The sequence below is a fragment of the Pelmatolapia mariae genome, linkage group LG7 (genome assembly GCF_036321145.2).
Source record: "Pelmatolapia mariae isolate MD_Pm_ZW linkage group LG7, Pm_UMD_F_2, whole genome shotgun sequence".
NCBI lineage: Eukaryota > Metazoa > Chordata > Actinopteri > Cichliformes > Cichlidae > Pelmatolapia > Pelmatolapia mariae.
The window spans coordinates 19,304,975-19,319,748 of record NC_086233.1 but is presented as its reverse complement, the minus strand read 5'-3'; the positions used below and the strand labels follow the sequence as shown (position 1 = coordinate 19,319,748).

At 39.2% G+C, this 14,774-nt stretch overlaps 1 protein-coding gene across 2 annotated transcripts; it reads left to right on the top strand.

Annotated features, from left to right (window-relative positions):
- The first annotated feature begins 70 nt into the window (after positions 1-70).
- Positions 71-14,645, top strand: prune2 (prune homolog 2 with BCH domain). Of its 2 annotated transcripts, none has more exons than XM_063478291.1 (11): positions 71-227; positions 3,291-3,357; positions 3,440-3,640; positions 3,940-4,116; positions 6,533-6,635; positions 12,079-12,210; positions 12,368-12,454; positions 12,765-12,863; positions 12,973-13,011; positions 13,466-13,516; positions 13,643-14,645. In XM_063478291.1, the coding sequence occupies exons 2-11, from the start codon at positions 3,303-3,305 to the stop codon at positions 13,671-13,673; spliced, it is 975 nt and encodes a 324-aa protein (XP_063334361.1). In that variant the 5' UTR covers positions 71-227; positions 3,291-3,302; the 3' UTR covers positions 13,674-14,645. The 2 variants fall into 2 exon arrangements, with proteins under 2 accessions (XP_063334361.1, XP_063334359.1); XM_063478289.1 differs by having other exon boundaries at positions 13,640-14,645.
- The last annotated feature ends 129 nt before the right edge of the window (positions 14,646-14,774 follow it).

Sequence of the window (14,774 nt, the reverse complement as noted above, 5' to 3'; positions counted from 1 at the left end):
CTCCTATATGTATGTATAAGCTGGTGTGCAAAGAGCTGTTGCAGCAGGTGATCGCCCTTATTTGGTAGTGGCCCAGATCATGTGACCACAAAATGGTGGAAGCTGTGAGCTGTTTGTAAGCTGAGCATCTCCATCGAGAGGCTGGAAGCAGGAAGCAGGCAGGGAACTTGGAAGTACATTCATGCTCTGAGACGCAGGAGGACAGAGATTCCCAAGCCCCAGAAGCGGTGAGTAGATGGCTTTTATTTGGGGGAGGGGGGTGATAAAAAGAAGAGAAAGAAGGGATATGCTCTATTTTTTTTTCACAGCCAGCAGACAGGAAGCGAGGGAGAGGGAGGGGCTGCTGGCATCAGCACTGTGGTCCTACGCTGTGCTGGGGAAGTGGATCTTAAGCAAATCAGCATCCTCAGCGGAAGATATATGATGCTGGGTTTTGTCATTCTGCATTATAGGGCTGTGTATCAATGTGTATTTATTTCCTTGTGGGCACAGATACAGTAGACAAACAGTGAATCATCAGCATGGCACTCATCTCCACTGTACAGGAACAAACCATTCAGCATTTTTCTGTTGCAGCTGCTAATGCAATCGTATTTTTCTTAATCCAGTAAAACTCCTGCCGGTGAGGAACAAGGACTTTCCCTTTTCATGCGAAAGAGCGCACGTGACTCTCGGTGAATTTGCATCCGTGCCCAATCTGTGCTCAGGCAAGCGTGCTGTCATTTGATTTGAATGAGCACTAGGAGGGGGGAAAAAAGGAGAGGAATGAAGTTGTGATGTAACGAGCGTCGCTGTTTCCCCGACTCCACCTTCCACTTGTCACCCTGCCTCCTCCACTTTAATCACAGAGGGAGAAGACCTTTAACCTCAGAATCCCCCCACCCCATCCCTTGCTCTACTTTCTCCCTCTCCCGTCTCACCACTCCTCTTAAACCCTCCTCTCCATTCCCTGATAGCTTTGGAGAACTATTGATTAGAAAAGTGTAATCAATATACTTTTTTAGATATGAGCGTGTTAGTACACTTATGGATGCGCTTGGATTGTTTTTTTTTTTCTTACGCTCGCACTGATATTGATAAAGCCAAACTTTAATTTTTTACTCTATAAAACAGCGTTGATATAGATCCCAGAGATAAGATTTTTTTTGTTGTGTCCTCTGGCTGACAAACATAGATAAAGACATGATATTGATCAAAAATATTGTTGGTTAAATTATATCACTCAAATCAAATCGGATTTTCTGCTCTGCAGCACTATATTGAAAAGTGCTTGGGGATTTCTGAGATGTAACAGGAATGCTTCCATTAAAATGGATCATATTTTAGTTTTTCTCAATCCACAGAGAGCGGTTAGATCAGTAGAGAATTATAAGATTATGTCTATTAAACATAAGATTTCTTATGGAGTGTAAGAATCAGATTCATATGTAGAAAAATATATATTCATATTTACTTAAGTTAGTAATACTGGACCATATGTAAATTCTATTATAATGAAAACATTTTATTAAGATGCCTCTTGAGGAGACTTGGGGGAGTATTATCAGCAAAAACTAACTTTGCCCTGTGTCACCTGCATGAGCCTTTCTGGGGTTCAGTCCAAGTACAGTAAAGGCACTGAGTCTGCATTATAATATTTGGCAGAAATCAGTGTATTTTCCTGTTATTTCTGACTATCCCACCCCCTCAGGACCCCAAAATACTTTTATTCTTTAGTAAATTTACCCCAATTAACTTGAAAAAAAAAACCTTAATTTGGATCTGGATAAAAACCTCATGAGAGGCTGCCAGAAATCCTCTTTTCAGGAAAAACGCTTGCAAAATAGTTTGATCTGATTAAACATCAAAAGTAAGTACGCTATTGCAATTTATATTGAATTATAGAAGAATTATAATATTGGAATTTTATTATTGATCTGTTAATGTGTGCAGCATCCTTGGCTGAATGCTGGACTCTTGATGCTTCAAAGAAACTTTATTAAAGATGTAGTTCACTCAAATTTTCAGCGAAGACATCATAAGAGCTAGGAAGAAAAAACAAAATATTGACACCCTAAACTTGATAAACTGCACAACATCGAATTTGAGCTTTATCTCACATATCTGATGGATGTCTCATTTTGCATCTAAACTTCTATATAACACATCAAAACGAGGCTACAAATCCTTTCACTGATTCACTATATTAGACTGATAGCTTATAGCTACACTTATCAAACGACATTATGGTTAGACATAACTTACTACATGAAAAGAAATATGGTCAAACCTTGTGTCACTGTCAGCCAGGTACCCGCTCATTTTCTCTCTGCTTAAACCACACTTCAACTCTGTCGTTAATCACGCTTTCTTACTGAACCTCTTTCCTGTTTTATCGTTCTTTCAAAATAAAAGCGTAGGCTTCAAAACAAAACTACCAGGTTAACCAACAGATTGAACTTAAAAAAATATTTATGAAACAAATATATGTAAAAATACTGCTCAAATATGTCAGATCATCTAAAGGTAATTTGCGATGTGTAAGTAGCAGTTTGCTGTTGTTACTGTTGGTACTAATTGTTGATCCAGTGTGAACAATTTTATCAGGTTAAAATAATCCATTGCATTCCATGCTGTGAATCCCCTGTTCCACCAAATCCCAAAGGTGCTCTATTGGTTAGAGATCTGCTGACTGTGGAGGCCATTTGAGTACAGTGAATTCACTGTTATCTTCAGGAAATGAGTTTGAGATTATTATAAATTTGTGAGATGGTATGTCGTCCTGCTGGTACCCGTCATCAGAAGACGAGCACACCATGTCACTTAAATCATTTTTCTTTCCTAATCTGATGCTTGGTTTGAACTTAAGCAGGTCATCTTGACCATGTCTACATGCCTAAATGGACTGAGTTGCTGCTATGTGATTGGCTGATTAGATATTTATGTAAATAGGCATTTGATACCACTAATAAATACACTGAGTGTATTTTGCATATGTTATGCAACCAAAGCTGTCAATGTGGTGTAAAATTAAGTTTAAAGAAAAAGTAAAAATTTCACCCTGAACTTTAGTGGATTAGACATATAACAGAGCATGAAATGAAAAAACTCAACTTTCTACTCACTGGTAGCTTTTAAATTTGCCATTTATCTCAACATTACCAAGACTCTAACAACCAGTCTATCTAACTCAGTCATTACATAAAGAGGTATCGCAGGCGGCAGATAGCACACACAGTAGTCTGGGTGCTCTCCAGGTGTGTTTTTCTATCATAAGAATTCATTTAATAACTGTAATTATCTTCTCGCAGGTCCTCCTGGGGATGGACCTGGCATCAGAGAGTAAAATGAACTCTGAGGGGGGTGATGGCAGACCAGGTGAGCGCGAATCAACAAATACCCTTAATAGCTAAAAGAACACTGTGGCATTGCATAACTGTTTCTGTTTTTCTTTTCTTAGTCCCTCCTACCTCTCTACCTCTGCAAGGAGGAGCCTCACAGAGAAAAAAACTATCTGCGCCTCGTATCAGCCTGTCACTGGACCAGAGCGAGGATGACTTCGGGGAGACACCAGATGATCTAGACATTAATGTCGACGACCTCGACACTCCAGATGAGGGGGATTACCTCGACTACACAGACCATGAAATGGACTGGGAAGGTGGGTGACTCTGAATGCTAGAATGCTAACACTGTGAGTTTGATGACCTGAAAGATGGCGATGAAGGTGGGACACGCAGAATTACAAAGTGATACAAGCATTTTATTCTCCTCCTTCTGCACAATCAGAGCAAGACTTTTATTTTGTAACACTAACAGCTAATGTTAATATGCTTCATTACTTTACCAAGAATTTAATTGACGTGTTAAAGTGGAAAACCATAGTTACTGAACTATTGATCGTTTTAAAATTAGTCTACAAATTACCCACAATGCATCATTTGGTCTTTTTCTTATCAGATCCCAATGCTGCCAACAGGAGTGCTACCAGTGAAGTCTACAATACAATCCCAACATACAGTGCTGAGGAGGAACGCCAAGATGGAAAACTGTGGAGGACTGTCATCATTGGGGAGCAGGAACACCGTATCAACATGAAACTCATTGAGCCCTACATGAAAGTCATTTCTCATGGAGGTGACTCAAGTTTTGTCTCACAGTCTGAGCAGATCCTCCTCCTTAGCTCAGGCTGCTGGGGTCATGTGAGCCCTGCAGACACTACTCTCAACTCATTTAACTTTTTAAAATCAATTCACAAGTGTAGTTTTTCTTTTGCAAAGTAATTACCACATTTACAGTAAAGTATAGTAACGGTGTTAACATTAGGGTCCATCAAATGGTGCACTCTCCCCTAAACCCCAACCACTAGAACTGAATACCAGTCCAAGCCAATCGGGTAAAAGACGTTGCTTTTTATAGCAAAGATTGAAATCCAAGCTGAATCTGCATACAAAGCAGCTACAAAGTGTCCCCAGTCACTTTGTACCTGAAAGGTTTGTTGTCACTTGACGCTCTTGGCACCTTTTTGCGTAAGCAGACCTCTTGTATCTTGTATCATCCCATCATATGTTAGTCAACAGTTATCTTTGCTCCCATTGGTTGTCACTTCAGACACTTGCCTCATTGTCAAGATTAGTTAAATTCAGTACTATCTGCCTTTCCCTCTGGGTATTTTGCTTGCAGACTTCATTTACATGCCATTGTTTCTTCTCATCCATTATGATGCTTTAGTTAATGTAACATAAGAAGAGGAAGACCAAATCCACATTCAGTGGTCAGTGTTCAAAATTGATCTTAAAATTTTGCAAACATTTTTATGACACTTGAACAGAATTCAGTTTGATTAAATTCAATGTATTTATTTATTCATATAGCATACAGTCAGAACAGTCACCTTAAGGCACTTTACATTGTATGGTAAAGACTCTACAATAATACAGAGAAAACCCCAACAATCAAACGATCCCCTATGCACAAACAGAGTGGGAAGGAAAAATCTCCCTTTTAACAGGAAGAAACTTCTGGCCGTCTATTGTGATTGGTTGGGAGTTAGGGGAGGGAGACAGAGCAGAGGACAGTAGAAGAGACCCAAAGATTAATAATAACTAATGATAAAATGCAAAGTGGCATCTAAAAAAAACATAGACTTAAAAGAGTCCCTGTCAGTGCTCTTGCTGCAGCATTTTGGATCAACTAATTGAACTAGTTTTTCAGTATCACTCTGAGACAGGATTTAAGGAACTTGGAAAGATGTTGCACAAATGCATGACAGTCCTACATATTTATATAATATGCAAATTGAAGGACATTCTAATAAAAAAAAATAACTCCAGGACTCCTCATGGTGTTAGAAGAAAGAAAAGAAAGAATTAGATTGAGGAACCTTAGTTTCATGAACCCTAGAGGTAACTATGTGAAGACTATGGCTTTTTAAGATGAATAGCCCTCTTGAGGGCCATTGTGAATAGATGAGATGAACAAAAATAATGGGAAAGTGTGACCACAAGCCTCCTGGCACACAGAAAAACAGAAATAAATCAACAAATTTATAATCATCTAACACACAGTATTTTCAATTTTAAGCATGCTTTGCTATTGGATTACAGAAGAAGCCAGGTTAAATAAGTATTTATATTAGGTTTACTGCATTACAACCTCGTCATGTTAATGAGCTGCCAGTTCTCATCTAACTAGACCATGGAAGGACGTAGCATTTTGGAAATACCTCATCCCAATATTGTAGTAGACCAAGTACAAATGAGGAAATGCAGGCTGTAGATGAAGACAACTGATGACCTTTTTAGCACGAATTTTTAAGTCATGTTTCCCTGTGTCACCTGCATGTTACAGTAACGTGATTCATGTGGGCAAAGTGGCCATTTGACTGCTGTGATCCAGATCGACTCACTATGAGCATACAGGCATGATAAATCAAAGTAACAACTGCTCTTTCACCGGGCATAAGGGGTCAGTGAGTGGTTCAAAAATAAAAATGATGTGAACTGTACAGTGCTGTGCAATCGTATACTTGTACACAACCATGTGTGAGTATAATGCATGAAAACCACAGGGGGACCTGGATCTTAAATTGAGACCAGTCGTTAAGTCACACATTATTGGTTTCACAGGCATGGGCCCCATGTCTATCTCTTCCCCCTCTGTGGTGCCTTTCATAGCCACGAGCTCTGGTTAGTCTGTGGGTGGATTGACCATGAGGGTGGAAATATGCAGGCCATGCATATCCCACTGTGCTCTGCGTTGCAGGTTTAGTGAAACGCAGCTGTCTCATGGAAACAGAGACGTCTGTCACTGAAAATTCAATCTCACCAGCTCTGTCATTTTGATAAAAGACCTGCTGTCTGAGTGACACCAAATCTGGTAATGAATGGCTTTGTGAATAGACGGAAATTACATTAATCAGAAAAGTAGTGAGAGGAAACAGGGCAGAGAGACAGATGGACAAAAGATAAATAGAACAAAAAATAAAAGAGCAATCAAGTTCTCGCCAAAGGAACTCTTACTACTTTTATTTTTGTGTGTGCTTTTTATCAAGGCTACTATGGCAACGGAGTGAACGCCATCATAGTGTTTGCTGCCTGTTTTCTGCCAGACAGCGACCGAGAGGACTACCATGAAATAATGGAGAACCTCTTCCTGTGAGTATCAAAAAGCGGTGACTAACACGCACTTTAAACGACTCTTTGTTTTTTCCAGTGTTTTGCTTTGGCCCCGTAAAATTCAGCGCAAATTCAGTGCATATCTTGTTTTTGTAGTAGTGTTATTCATTTGCTTTTTCATTTTTGCAAGCAATGATCTACCATCTGATCGTGATATATATATATATATATATATATATATATATATATATATATATATATATATATATATATATATATATATATATGTATATAAACATAAAAATATAAACATATTAGTTTATGGGTGAAACTTTAAAAATTTGGGAATAAACCATGAATCAGCACCACAGACTGTATATTAACAATGGGCATAGCCACTATGACATCACTCATTGGTTTGTTATTCATTTAAGCATTTAGGTCTTTGCTATCACATTACCATATTTGGGTGTAAGTTTGCTATTATGCTTGATTAGAAAACTGGATCTATTGATTATATGTGTGCATCCCAAAGATACTGATTTCTTTTAATTAGTACTAAGTAGCAGTTTACCAATTTCCTGACTTTTTACCTACAAAACAAGCCATATTTTTTCAGTTACTTTTATTAAAAATGTTTCCAAAGGCACTAATCAATCAAGCCAGGATTGTGTTTATTTGTGGTGTAAATTAGTTTTACTTTCAGAGAGAAAGGATATTAACTTGCTTTTGGAGTCAGCCAGCTGGCACTGGCAACAACATGAGCGAAAAACTGCAATTAAAAAAATTTGTTTAATGTATTTTTCACCTTAAGTGGGGTTTTAGATTGATGCTAATATCAACATACTTGCAATGATAATTTTAACATCCTGAAGGTCAGATAACGCTACAGTCACACTCAGGAAAAAGTGGTTTGACACTTAAAATTAAAGTGAATGTTTGCAGTGATCTTATGATGTAATTGCATTTGAACTCTCCAGCCACTTGTAGTCACTTGCCATCTTCAAAGTGATGCATCAAGATGGCAATAAAACAGCAATAAGACGGAGTCAGTTTGCTATCAAGTAAAAAGGGTCAAGTTGGGAATTGCATGAACCTTAAAACTTCATTAGAACTGAAGAAGCCTCTTGGATGAGACGTAAAACGTCTTCCTGAGCCCAGCTGAAACCTCATTGATTTGATGCAGAAGTTCATAAATTCCTTCACAAATTGCTGCAGGAAGGTGATTTAACTGCAAAATGACAGGTGCTTGGCAAACCTTCCTTTTATACAAGAATATAATCAGAATAAAACTAGTTGGCAACCAGATAAAAAACTATTTGCAAACCTTGGTCTATCTCCCTGAGAGTGATTGCAGTCATTCCAAGTCAGAGCATTTTTTTGAAGACAGGTTGCCTCCTACCAGGTGACCTGTGCAATTGCACAATTTAATCTCGCCCTGAGATTAAAGGCATTGGTCGTCTCTACTTGCAGAAAAAAATTCAATGTAATCACAGGGCAACCACTGAATTTTCTGAGTTGCAACGAGGTTGCTATCCTTTTTTTATTCTAGTGTGAATGAACTGTTGCTCACATTAGATTCATTTTGCACACAAAGTAAACATATGTGTCGGATGTCAATGCCAAATTATCCAGTATTTCTCAAACAACTATAAAAGGTGTAAAAAACACAAGTATGTACCTCATTGTGGCTATACAAAAAGTCAAACGATCACACAGCCTTGTCCATATTAAAGTACTAATATGTACTAATTTGTGCAGTTGGCATTCAGAAACAGGAGTGACACTGGATAAAGAGTCAAAATCACAGATTCTTCCTTACAGTCTAACACTGCATGTGTAAATACGATTGGATAGTCTGACTCAGCACTCACTACAGGCATCAGTGGCAACATTTACAGTACACATTTTGTAAAAAAGTTCTTGTAGATTTTAGTGTTATGTTACAAGCATAGACCTGCGCCTTTTCTAACAGTCAGCAGAGGGGGGCACTCTGATTGCAACAAGAAGTCCAACTGAACAGAAAGCTATTAGAAAATGAACCTTATTCTCATGTGATCAATCATTTATGACCTCAGTTCTAATGTCATATGGTTGAACTGCTAGTTTGGAGTCTTCTTTATTATAGAAGGATGTTAACTGTACTATTCATTTTATAGTAAAATGTGCAATAAAGCACTTAGGGACGGTCTACTGTCTTATCGAGAAATCAATAGGAATGTATGAGTGTGCAGAGCCTTCAGCTTCTCTGTCACAAGCCGGTTTCCAAAAAACAGTAGGATAACAACCTATTACTGACCTCGAGGCTTCAAGACGGGGGTCCACAAAAACGGATGATGTATTTAAAGTCTAAAAAATTGCAAAAGATTAAATGCATCACAATGGAACAGGATCATTAAACTCTTGTATTACTTGGATGATGAACTGAGAGTTCATTTGAAGGATTCTTGTGATTGACAGGCACTTGAACAGCTGTAACATGTAACGTCCAACCCACAGTAGTCAAAGTGTCACGCCAGCCTGTGGGAAACACACAGCTGCGTTTGTGCTCTTCCAGTCAAGAGTGGTTCATGGCAATGGAGCATCGAAATGCATATGACAAAAGCAATGTGTGTGTGCATGTAATTATCAAATTAAGGACGTTGTTGCTGTTTCAATCAGCCATGACACTCCTGCACAAACACAACTTCCTAAATGAAGTGATTAAAATTCAGTGTGAGTCTAGCTTGTTTGCTAGGACCTCCCGTGTCGATATATCCACTGTTGTGCTGGCACAGTTACGTCTCATGCTTGGACAGTGTGCTTGGGATCCCACAGGCTGTTCTGTGGAAGATATTGAGTGAGCTGGCGTATCCGAGAGTTTTGGAAAGAACTGAAAGGAGGTAAACCGTACTGTCTGCAGTTTCTGATGCCAGATGGCTTGAGGTCTGAATCTGCGCGAGGAGGAGTAACTGTAGCTGGGTGCTGAACGGTATTCAGTTTGATGTCAGTGGGAGATGATCAGAATATTCAGGAAACAGAGTGGATCAGCAGTGCTGGTCTGTAAGCAAGCTGGGGAATGACATTTGATCAGGAGGAGAGGAGAGCCAGTGAAGTTAGATGAGTTATTGAGGAAACTAGCTGAGGAGATTGTCAAGTTATTTTCAAAGGAGGCGACAAAGTTCCCTGCTGACTGCGAAGACAGAGAGGAGGTGGTGGAGGGACTGCAGGAAAAAACGAGAAAGCGATAACAGTTTCTTATGGTTTGAATTAGAGAATTGGATTTTTGGAAAAGTAGAAGTCTGATCGAGCTTGTGAGATTGATGCAAAGAAGGAAAGAGGAAGCAACATTTTCGCCAATTTCTCATTGCTGACTTCAGAGGGGAGAAATGTTTAAAATGCTGTTAGTTGAGTTTTTCAAATTGAGAGTAAGACTTGTGTCCTATTTCCTCATATTTTTTGCATTGAGCATTCAAATAAACGTTGCTCCTGTATTTCACCATTTTAACACACATAATGCTAGAGACTTTCGAACTCCGCTTGCTTTTGATATTTTGAAGTTTTTGATTGGATTACAGTTTAGCCCAGGTGAGTTTCTGCAAGGCATGATGCTGTTTCACATTAATGTAATTACAGTTCTGTTTGTCTAAGTCAGCCATTCCCAAAGTCAAGAGTGCTGAGACCCCCTGAAAAACCAAAAAACTCATGACGTCCACCATAATACAAGAGAAAAAGAAACTTCAATATAGAGTCAGAGTAATGAGTAATATCACAAGCTCACCTAAAATAAAACCTATAGCTAAATATGCAACTTAACATACTTTTGAGTAATCTCAATTTGAATTTCTGTTATTATTGTGTCTCATCTGGAAGACCTTCGCAGCAGCACACCAGGTGGCCCCAGCTTACACTTTGGGACTCACTGATCTGCATTTATTGAGAGTGTTAAAATTTTTAAACTGTTAGGGGCACAAACCACGAAGCAACAATGACACCAGTGTCAGTGTGTAAAAATGGTAGTTTCTGGAAGTGGCCACTTGAGGCAGGCTGCAAAAGCAAGTCAGCCCTATAGACCCCACCATGCTAACTTCAGGGATGTATCAAACACGTCTAATGCCAGGTACAAAACACAGTTTTGCTTCTCATAGCAAATTCCCCCTTGATCGATGGTTTTCAGAACTCAGTTGTTTGGTCTTTGTGTAGACTTAAATTTTCAGGCGTGTATTCCAACATGCACTTTATTTCCAGTAATTGAAATTAACCTCTTGAGAAAGTTTTGATGCCTGATGGAGAATATTGCTTGGGGTACAGTCCCTCAAAAAACTGTGCTGCTCGTTTAGTCTGTAAAGGCTAGCAACTAATGAAGTTCGTTAGCATTAGCTGAAAGCTTAGCGCTTCTCACTCTCATCTAACTTAAAGCTTCAAAAAACAACATTGCTCAAAACACACTCAGTATACCCATCCTTTTTATACAGTCTACACAGCCTGCATTTAGTATTTAGAGCTAAATGGCAAATAGGCTAAACTACAATATGGTGAACAAGTTAAATATTACTAGTACATGCTACGGTATTGTTTGGGCCAGTGATTTTAGCCTGTTGTTAGGTGGTTGGTAGGCAACAAAATGACTTATATCCCCCTGAGAACCTAGGAAAAAAGAATCTTCCAATTGAACTTGTGATTTCCTGCCTCTTTGGAGTTACAAGAGGCCACCCAAACACATGAGATATCAATGGAAAGCCCAGGATGTCCTCTATTTAGTACACCAGGACTTAGTAAGGTAGCTCAAATAAGTCAAAAGATATAGACCAAAACAAATGTTGATTACAGAGGACATAAATAAATAGGTTGATTCTCAGGAGGATATCATTCTTTATTCAAGTTCACTTGATATATTAGATGTTATTGTTATTAAATTAAGATAATGCTGCTAATGCTATAGGTGCATAAATGCTACAAATGGGTTATTGGTTGGTGGTTTAGGGGACTAAGATGTACCTGTATGCCAAGCTTGGTTGCTCCAATCCTGATGGTGTGGGCGGGGTTTGAGGATAGACAGAAAGAGAGATTTTGTCTTACAGTAAGCTTTGTAAGTACATAAAATGTATTTATATACTGTAGCACCTTTCTAAATCAGGATCGCAAAGCGCTTCACAATAGCAGTCAATTCAAATATTAACACAGTAATATTATCTACTAGTCAAAACCAAGCCTATACAAATACATCTTGAGCTGCTGTTTAAAAGTGTGTGCAAGTTGGCATGCTGGTGCTTAGCTAAAAGCACTGTTCTTTAGGGAGTGTAGAAATCAGCAATGGGTCCAAATACAACATTTTACTCTTTTATATAATCCTATATGGTATTCCAGAAAAAAAAATGGTAAAAATGGTATGAACCCTTGGTTTAAAGCCAGAATATGGGCCAGGGTTATGTAAGCAGTACTTACAGGAAGGGTGAGGCTTCAGAAAATTAATTTGTGTGTATTCATGTGTGCGTTATTCCAGTTATGTGATCAGCACACTGGAGCTGATGGTGGCAGAGGACTACATGATTGTATACCTGAATGGAGCCACACCCCACAGAAGAATGCCTGGACTTGGTTGGCTAAAGAAGTGCTATCAGATGATTGACAGAAGGTCTGTCCTGTTCAGTGGTATCACTGCTATGCGATACTACATTGGTTTTGTGAGAGAAGCACTGAATGACTATGAACATTTGCAGCTTTGCGGAATGAAAGTGAAAACTGATGCAACAACATTTACATAATACTTTGGCATGTGATGTTGTCCTCAGGCTCAGGAAGAACTTGAAATCCTTCATTATTCTCCATCCATCATGGTTTATCAGGACCATTCTAGCCATTACCAAGCCATTCATCAGGTAAAGAATACTTCACTTTTAACTGGCACGCTATCAGTATTTGTTGTGGTCTGGTGGTTGGTCCACTGTCTTGTTCTAAAGATTGCTGCTGGATCTTGACACGTATGAAGAAGGAAAACAATTAAGGCTGCTTAAAATTATTACACTGAGACAATTAGCTGCTAATGTGACTCCAGACCTTTTAATATAGTGTAACGGAGTAATGCACATTTATTGCTTTTATCGTGTTTCTGTTATGTAGATCTTTAATTGTGTGTGTGTGCCTATGTAAAAATGGTCATTTTTTGTGCACATGCTTGTGATGCCTCAGCACCAAGTTCAGCAGTAAGATAAAGTATGTAAACAGTCTGGACGAGCTGCAGGAACTCATCCCGATGGACTGCATCCAGATCCCAGAGTGCATCATTAGGTGAGTCCCTTTAAACCTTTAAACACAACACTGACTCCACCTCCTCTGAGCCCGGATGGTCTTTTAAATAAGTCTATTTTCATCTTGTCATTTAAACTCTAACCTCTAGACTCGACAAGCAGCTGAAGGAAGCAGCAGAGAACTCGAGGTAAGCATCGACCCTCCTGCCTGTCATTACTTATTCTGCTTTTTTTCTTCTCTCTCTCTTTTTTTCCATCCGCAGTTGAAGTGCTCTCTTATCAGGCAACTCACTTTTTAGATCACAGGGATTCTTCTGCTGGATCAGGGCCCAGTTGGATTTGGCTATAGTTGCAATTACAGGAGAGAGAAAGAATTTGCTAAAGAGGCTAAATGCATTGCTTTCATCTCATTTATCATTACAGCAAAATAAATGAGCCAGTCCTTATAGCACAGTGATCTATTGCACTGATAATAAATGTAGAAAAGAAGCAGTAGAATTCCCACACTAATCACCGGCTGACTAACTGTGCTCTGAAGCGTAAGTTGCATGCACCTGCAAATTCAGCGCATGCTCGTGTATTACAACAGTAAATTCTGCTTTAACAACCTTTCAATCCCCGCCCTCCCCCGGCCCGATCAAGAGTGAACAGTTTTCTGCAGGGATCCGAGCCAACTGCAGCAAGCAGAACAGAGTAAGTCCTCGAAGATGTTTAAGTTCACACATAGAAGACAAACGGCCTTGTGTCAGCAGTCTGTCACTACTACATAAACACACCCATCTCTAATGTCTCTGCTTTGTACTTTCATCTTCCCAGCAGACCAGACGCAGCTGGTGCCAGCGGCTCGTAAATCCAAACATCCTGAATAGATGGGTCACCTCGATGCTCAGAAGTCACTGTTGTATTGAATGGGCGAATCTGGAAAATTGTGTAGCTACTGTGTGTACGTCTGTCAGTGTTTTGTCAATTACACACTGGAGTTTAATAAGAGAATACAACTTACAATAGCACCTGATCACAATAAGATCTTTAACGGCTGCTGTAGCACCTGCTGTACCTTACACCTGCAGTCCTGATATACATGTAGTCTTAAGTGTGATTTTTTTGTTTTGGGAGCATCAGCAGACTAGTGCCATCGCTCACTTTAGGGTAGGGACTTCAATTACACACTAGACAGCGCACTGCGCAAATCCATTTGTAGAGTCTATAGTGTTGTAGTTGTGTGCATGAGAAGCAGTGAAGCAATAATATCACCCTTTACTGGTTACTCAGTCTCAGTATTTCTGATAAAGAAACTACTTCTGTGTACGCAGTAAAAGCACAGGGTGCCTTGTGCCATGGAAGATGACCAACTGGCTTTTGACCAATCCAAACCTCTTTCTGGAAAATTAACCATAAAACTAGATATTTTACCTTTATAGAGTTAATCTAAGACTAAGAAGGAAAAACTTAATTATTATATGAAGCTGTCAGTGTTATGTGACAGCATGTCTTTTTAGTCGTGTTCTGCAAGTGTGTGTGCGTGTGTGTGCGCACGCATGCATGTGTCTTTCTGTCTATACACGTCGAAACTCATCCTCAGTTTCTGCTTGACGACCAGGAAAAATCTTGGGTGAGAGTAGCAATGGGATCTTTGATAAGCACATCTTTATCTGTGTGTGTCCACACGCATGCGTGTGTGTGTGCGTATCTGTGCATCAGTGCATGTCCCCCTCATTAGATAACCAATGGTCCTCTTGCACAGTCTATAATGGTGTACTGAGGGGATGCAAAGAAATTGTTGATCACTGGCTAGTAATTCAATAAAAATAAATCGATTCAAGTCTGAATGTATTTTATCATTTCTTTGATGGCTGGAATTTGCTGCCAAATTACAAATCAGCCACTTTCAACCTGGTGAAGTCACGAGTTGCTCTTTTTTCCTAATGAATTTGTTTGCAAAACTTTATTT

Coding starts and splice junctions, on each gene's coding strand:
- prune2 (XM_063478289.1), top strand. CDS start 3,303: ATGGACCTGGCATCAGAGAGTAAAATGAACTCTGAGGGGGGTGATGGC. Junction 12,211..12,367: donor TATCAGATGATTGACAGAAG/GTCTGTCCTGTT, acceptor TGTTGTCCTCAG/GCTCAGGAAGAACTTGAAAT. Junction 12,455..12,764: donor ATTACCAAGCCATTCATCAG/GTAAAGAATACT, acceptor GTGATGCCTCAG/CACCAAGTTCAGCAGTAAGA.